This window comes from Sinocyclocheilus rhinocerous, unplaced genomic scaffold (genome assembly GCF_001515625.1).
Source record: "Sinocyclocheilus rhinocerous isolate Xijiao unplaced genomic scaffold, SAMN03320098_v1.1 scaffold13, whole genome shotgun sequence".
Classification (NCBI taxonomy): Eukaryota; Metazoa; Chordata; class Actinopteri; order Cypriniformes; family Cyprinidae; genus Sinocyclocheilus; species Sinocyclocheilus rhinocerous.
The window spans coordinates 154,714-162,616 of NW_015627542.1; the positions used below are offsets into that span (position 1 = coordinate 154,714).

General features: G+C 36.6%; 1 protein-coding gene across 1 annotated transcript in view; it reads right to left on the reverse strand.

Annotated features, from left to right (window-relative positions):
- Positions 1-7,903, reverse strand: part of LOC107730500 (sodium-dependent neutral amino acid transporter B(0)AT2) — a 22,178-nt gene that overhangs the window by 13,980 nt on the left and 295 nt on the right. Inside the window, exon 2 of the mRNA XM_016541344.1 lies at positions 6,266-6,738. Coding sequence (XP_016396830.1) covers positions 6,266-6,572 — 307 coding nt within the window. The 5' untranslated portion in view covers positions 6,573-6,738. The remainder of the gene's footprint in view (positions 1-6,265; positions 6,739-7,903) is intronic.

Below are 7,903 nucleotides of genomic sequence, written 5' to 3' on the forward strand. Positions count from 1 at the left end.
TTTAAACCAGGGGTGAGTCAGAAGTATAAATTATGATATTAATTTAAAACGGGGTTATGTGGGTGGATTTTCGCATTGGTCTGAACAAAAACTACAAACTGGATTATTGAAAATGAACATTCATTCTCTGCCAGCAGGAGGCGCTTTTGGAACGTCAGAAATATAGCAGTTTCCCTGGTAAAGGCTGTAAACAAAGCAGCGCTCCTCTCATAAGCTACTTTATCAGATAAAATGAAAATGCCATCAAAACTTTTCTGAAGACAGTTGGTCCCATTCCGAGATTCATTCATATAAAACCTTGAATTAGTGAGAATGAGAAAAGTGTGAAAAAATATAGTCTATATTGACGAGGAAAGTCCACTGATGAGTTACCAGCGTAAGCCTGTGTGCAAAGGCTGGTGGATTTAAGCTAGTGAAAATACTAGTGTTCTAATAATTATGGCCACCACTGTATTCACACACGTGTGTGTGTGTGTGTGCAGGGGCGGATTTAGTGAATTGGGGGCCCCAGGCAAAATATAGGAATGGGGCCCTATACATTTGCAGACATTTTCCTAGATCAATCTCATAAGCTACTTTATCAGATAAAATGAAAATGCCATCAAAACTTTTCTGAAGAAAGTTGGTTCCATTCAGAGATTCATTCATATAAAACCTTGAATTAGTGAGAATGAGAAAAGTGTGAAAAAATAGTCTATATTGATGAAGAAAGTCCACTGATGAGTTACCATCGTAAGCCTGTGTGCAAAGTCTGTCTAATTCTAAACTTTACAATACATTTATTTTTAGTTATTTTAACTACAAATTAAAATAAAACTGAAATTATGAAAAGGCAATTATACATTTACACACCTAAGGATTATATCAACCAAAAAAGTAACTGAATATGTGTCCTTTACTTGGTTCCTTCTTATAAATGAGTAAGCGGCATTTAAAACAATTATAAACATATAATACACACTGTTTCTCAATATTGGATAAGACAGCTTCAGATGCATGATATTTTCATCTCCTTCAAGCAGAATACACAAAAAGCACGTTCAACTCGGACGGTTGTCGTGGTAATAAACACCGTAAACAGCAACCGTTCGCGTGTCAGCGCTTAATGCACATCTCCTTTATGAAAAGCATTTTAGGGGGCCCTTGGCTTTTGGGGGCCCAAGGCGGTCACCTACCTTTGCCTAATGGGCAAGTCCGCCCCTGTGTGTGTGTTTGCTGTATACATGAATTATCCTGAATTATTGATCTTGCCTTTTATTTACATCTGGAAGAGAATTTAATTGCATTTTATCTACACTACATATTTGCTGCGCTTGCATCATAGGAGAAAAAATTTAAGAAGGTTAAATCTATGCTTGACAAGCTCCTGTCTCAACATCTCCACAGACCTCTTAATTTGTGGCTGTTAGTGTTGTTCTGGACTACCATGTCATCAATGCTGCTGTTCCATTCAAAATAATCTTGATTGTACACCTGAATGTTCCTCCAACTTAAATTCTGAAAAATGTTTTGACATTTACAGTAAATAACAGAAGTTAATAACTAGCTTAATCCTTAAAGCCCATGTATAATTTATTTTATGGACACATTTTAAATGGGTTCATATTATTAGTTTTTTTTATTGGGTATTTTCCCTGAGATCTACATTTTTGCACTAAAACGGTCATAATTTAGTTGATCATGAAAACTTCTACAAGAATGGACAGACCATGTTTACGATGACACAGTAAATCTGTATGATTAACAATCATATAGTACAACACTTTTGACATAGTAACTCGCCAATTCGTTCTTGCTCTTTGTATACTTTCCCTTTTATTATTACTCTAAAGCAATTGTGATAAATGTGTAAATGATTAGGAAAACTGCATTTCCTGTGTTGTGTGTGTATAATTAACCGAGTAGTTATCAGTTTAGGGCCAATTGAAAATATACCATGTTCATTTGATAGAAAGACATTACAGAGTTTTGTTTGTTGTGTTTGGACAATTGGTACATAAATGTTTGTGATTTGTGTAAAATCTTTTTTCAGATATTTTAAAGTATTGGTTGGTTGTAATAACTATTGTGAAAACATTTGAGTTTTGTGCACATTGTTTTGAGAACATAATTTGCATGATTTATAATTTTTATGAAATTAATGAAAACGTACAATCTGTTTAGGACAATTACAAAGTGTTCAGCTCACTGTGTTAACTATTTTGAGAACAGTGACCTGAGTTTCAATTTTTAGGGTCACTGTTTTCAATTTTTGATCAAAGATTGAGAAAAACTGTAATATTTTGAATATTTAATTTATATTTCCAATTTTCTTTTTTATTAAGCTTTACTTACTGTAATTCGATTTTTAATGTTTTAGTACGTCAAAATTGTCAAGGCAACATTTCTACTTGACTTTTTTTAAAGTATTTTTTTATTCATCTTATATTTATATTCTATTTTATTTCAGCTTTATTTCAATTAACAAAACACATTTTTAATATTATTTTTAGTTAACAATAACAACACTGGCCTAATCTTACAGTATTTTACAAAATATGAATGAATGAGGTAACCCACTATAATTATTTGCAAATATTTTCTCTCTTGAATTTAACCGTTTCAGAGAGCCAAAGAAGGATGAGACTGACATTTTCAAACTGTTCAAGCATGGCCAGTGGCACAGGATAGAACATTCCTTCCAAGTGCCTTATGGGGAACAGCTTCAATACAATGGCATTGCTTTGAGAGTACTGTAGGGCTGCTGCTCCTCCAACATGTTGAAGTCATGTGCTTTAACACACAGAAACCTACTGAGATTCACAGACAATTGTGATGATTTTAAACAACACCATCTGTTATATTTAGAGACATGCAATTGGGAACATAAACTGAAGTGTTATTACATAAACTGAAGCGTCATTTACAAAATGTTCTGTATAACTTTTATTTCAAAATGTCTTGCATCTTTTATTTCAACATTTGTTTTATTTTAGTTAACTATTATAACCCTTTTGTTGGGTGTCAACCTTATAGTCCAGGCTTTGGGAAATGGCATGAACAATTTCAGGCCATTTAGCATTGATTTCCTCTTATATAGGCTTAATCCAATTTCTGGAGCTTGCATCTAACCCAGGCTTTGCTACATAATGAAAAAGGTAAGCTTCATCAATGATATCACCGTTTTAACAGTTAATCTACTTAGCAACTTTATTGAAGACAGCAATATGGTTCTTTAGATTTTGTGCCTAATTAACTTTCAAATAGTAGAATTGTTTTTTTTGGCATTTTGTTTAAGGTTTGTAATATAGGTCAGATTGGGGCACTGTTGGATGCTGGTTGAAGAATTGGTGACTCTACAGGTTGTGCGTAAGATGACTTCTGGCAGACTGAGGCAGCAAAATGTTGTAGGGGTGTTTCTTTGAGGACAAAACGTGCTATCATTGATGGCACACAGATGGTGCAGTGATGTGGTTGCTCTGCCCTGGCAAAGACAGAGATAGACACGGCCCACACACAGTGACCTATTTAATCTAATTACTGATCTGCACAGCAGGGTGGTCACACTCACTTACGTATTATAACCTGGAAAGTAAGACACGGCAGGGTTGTGGTCAAACTCTCGTGCAGACAACAGGCCTTTGACACAAACTACTGTACAACTGTACAATCTTTAATGAGCCGAAAAGAACGCACGTCACACCTCTGTTCTTCAACTTGCACTGACTACCAGTAGCTGCTCGCATAAAATTCAAGGCATTAATGTTTGCCTACAAAACCACCACTGACTCTGCACCCCTTTACCTAAATTCATTACTTCAGAGTTATGTGCCCTCTAGAAGCTTGCGTTCTGCAAGCGAATGACACATTATTGTGCCATCTAAAAGAGGCACAAAATCACTTTCACTGACTTTTTCATTAACTGTTCCCTCCTGGTGGAATGACCTGCCCAACTCAATCCGAGCAGCTGAGTCCTTAGCCATCTTCAAGAAACGACTAAAAACACATCTGTTCCATCTTTATTTGACCCTCTAACTCTATCACTTTCTATTCTATTTTAATTCTACTTTATCTATTTAATTTTTTTTATTTAAAGGTGCAGTGTGTAATATTTAGGAAGATCTATTGACAGAAATGCAATATAATATACATAACTATGTTTTCAGAGGTGTATAAAGACCTTACCCAATGAACCGTTATGTTTTTATTAACTTAGAATGAGCAATTTATATCTACATACACCGCGGGTCCCCTTACATGGAAGTCGCCACCATGTTTGTACAGTAGCCCTTAAAGGACAAACAGAGCGCGTTTCATCACTATGTTGTTCTTGCGAATAAAACACAATGATGAACAAGTAACAATAATATTCGCAATAACATATCATTTTATTGAATAATTAAGTAAATATAGTTCCTTAATTTACCTTTGTAAAGAAACCTCATTGCTGGCTATTCTATGCTGTCTCAGACTACGACATCTTAGGCCGCGGTCACACTAGACTTTGAGCATGCGAAATTCGTTCGGACGGTGCTGCGACAAAGAGCGGGAGCAGGATATGACATCACGTGCCAAAATATCCTCACTAGTCATAATTATTTTCTATTTAAGTGATTACAATCAGTCACAAGTATAGTTAATCAAGTACACACACGCACACATAATCTCATGTAATAAAAAAATCACATAAAATTACACGTTTCACTGTTCAAATGTGCAATCCGCTCCTGTATCTCTTGCCACCGCAAACCAAGCCGCTTCTCTTTTTGTGATTTTTGTAATATTTTTAAGTTGTGTTGTATAAAGCAGGATGATGCGACACTGCTAAAATTAGCGATTCCTCCATTTCTGTACCGAGAGGTCACTTTGTGAGGTTTTGATCTTCTATTGGTCTCATGCATTTAACGCGAATTCGCAGGTCAGAGTTCACCAAACTTGGACTTTGCTACGCAGCGAAATATCTTCGCACAGGCTTGCGTTTCCGGTCTGACACATTCGCAAGCGTATGAATGAAAGTCAATGGAATGAAAAGTCTAGTGTGACCTTTAGTCCTGTATCGGCCACATTAGCTTCTCTAAAGGGAGGGGTGAGTGGGGGACTGAGCCATTGGTTGCAATTCGCAACCTGACCGCTAGATGCCGCTATAATTTACACACTGCACCTTTAAAAAAAAAAAACTGTAATAACCCTGACTATAACACATCCACTAGTCTTGTATAATCCACATTAAATTGGGCACATTCTTACTGCCTCGCGAAAGTGCGTCAACCCCGAGACTTGTCATTTGCACTTACATGTTGTTGCTCTTTTGTTAGTTTTGATTGCTTCTATTGTCCTCATTTGTAAGTCGCTTTGGATAAAAGCGTCTGCTAAATGACTAAATGTAAATGTATACAGTACAAACACAATAGTTACTATGTGAAACCCAAATGTAAGACAGTGGCATTCCTTATAAAATGATAGCTATTACATCGGTTGCTTCTCTTCTGTGTTTCTTTCTGATACAGAAGTCATTCACTCACTCTGAAAGTGTCTTTTGCAAATGAAATAAGGAGAACAAAGAGAAAGAGATGAGTAATCATATCTAATGAATGTCATTGCTATCAGGGAGACCAGGGTAAGGAACTGTAATCTGCTTTCTCTTGACATTAAACAGCTTTGTATAATCGGAGATGTGTAATATAGCCTGTGATTATCCTGCACATGCAAAACCATTAATTTCAATGCTATGCAACTTAGATCTCTGTTTCATACAACTAATTCTAATTTGTTTTTATTGATCGTCATTTTGGTACTATTCTTACTCCAATAACTTTCTATGGTTTCAAAAGAAATTACAGCTGATTAGCCTGAGGAGTTTCCACACATAGTGCTAAACCATCACTTCATTATGGTGTATCTTTGTATTGACTAAAAATGCATTGCTTAGTTAAAATATGAAAATATCTGGGTCTGAAAATACACCGACTAGACTTGAAGAAGGAAATGGAGGTAATGCATGAGAACTTGCAAATGAGGTGTCAGGCATATGTCTGACTTTAGGTTGTCAGTCTAGAAATGTACTTCCTTTGTTTCTAAGCATGTCAATGAACTGAAACAGCCCAGTTTCACTCTCAAATATTTGAGAGTGAAATTGTGAGCTGTTTCAGTTTTATTTATATATCTAGATATATAGATAGATATAGATCTACTCATCAAGGTGAATTACTTACTGTATATATGAATATAATCCAAATATATTAACTTGATCATTTTGAATTAATATCATTCATTCGTCATAACCTACCGCCACCATTTTTCTGGCACAAATATGGGAACCTCCAGACGTTGCCCAGGCCCACTGAGAAGCCCACTTGGGCAAGGATGTACTGGAGCTTGCTGCTCCATGCAGGCCTCTCTTCTTCCTCCTCCTCCTCCTCCTCTGAGCCCTCCTCAACATCCCGCTCCTTATTCTGTGGAACATCTCCTACCATTAAAGAGCTGCTCTTGAAAGAGTCCTCACAGTTATCTTCATTGGAGAGCAAATCTTTGACAGATTCTGTAACTTCGTCATCGTCAATCTCTCTCTTGACGGTTTTGCTGTTTTTAGGCATTTGAAAATGTCTTTTTTTAGCAATGGGGAGGGAGAGATTCTAGGAAATCCGTTTGGGCAGGGCAAGTTGAGGTCAAGTGTACAAAAGAGAGTGGGATTTAGTCAATAGATAGAGGAAAGTGTGGGTTGATGAAATATTTATCTTCTCATTTTCAGACAGAGGTTTCCTGTTAGATAAAAAACAACGAAACAGAAACTAGACAGGTTAATTCCCCTCACATGATGCAATGTGTCACTAAATTGCATGATTTTTTAATAACTTTCACTAGACTCCATTTCACTTTTTCAAAACTTCCACCCTAAAGGCTTATCAGTCAAACCCAACACTAAGAGTGACTGACAGGCAGACACAGCTGTTTTTTGAATTGGTTAAATAAGCGTGCCTTCTCCCCCGACTGTACCCTATGGATGAGACAAGTGTAATTCCCAGAATATCTCAGGAAGTTGGGACAATTTATGCATTGTTGCCTGAAAAAAACGCATACAGTACTTATTTTTATTTCACCTTTATTGTAGTCACAGCTAATGTGATGCACAACGCAGTAACGTCAGCTAGTAGCCATCCCTTGCATCACAGCTTACTCCATTTGACATTAAATGTCACTCAAGCCAACTGGATCATTCGGAACACGATCATATTTCGCATCTAAATAATTTAGCCCCTCTGCGGAGCACGAGGTCGGTTCATTTGCATACGAACCCAAACAGACAAGAGCGCGCCTTCTGTAGTCACGTGGCCGCAGCGCCCCAGAATAGCAGGTTGCCGGTTTCACAATAAATTGATAGCAAAACAGAATATTACAGTAATAACGTTATTAAATCGATCCTTTGTGGTTCAGAAGGTCTGGTTTGTACATTGTATACTGAACCATGAGTGTACAAATGTGAATGATGCTGCGCGGCGCGCTCTCTCGGTGGCAGCTCGTGTGATAAATAGATTTCTTTCAAGGCTGCACCTTTTTATAATCCAGCCTCCAGTAGAACATATTTGGGCCTCTTCATCATTGAATTTACGCTTAAATTTAACTCTAACTTCTATAAAATGTTTTAAAATTCGCTCATTCAAAAAAGGCATTTTAAAAGAAGGTCGTGAAATCTACATGCGCATAGGATGTCAAGAATATAGGCTAACGTAAATAATTTGTTATCAGCAAAGGCCATTGTGTCTATATGTATAGATAAATTCCGCTTATTTTAGGGAAAATTATTAGACGGTTTTATTATACTGACTGATAATAGGCAATTACGCTCATGAGGAAAGCAATTATTATTTACGAAATAAATATAATATACATTTGTAAAGAACTAAATTTTTGAAACCCCCCCCCCCCC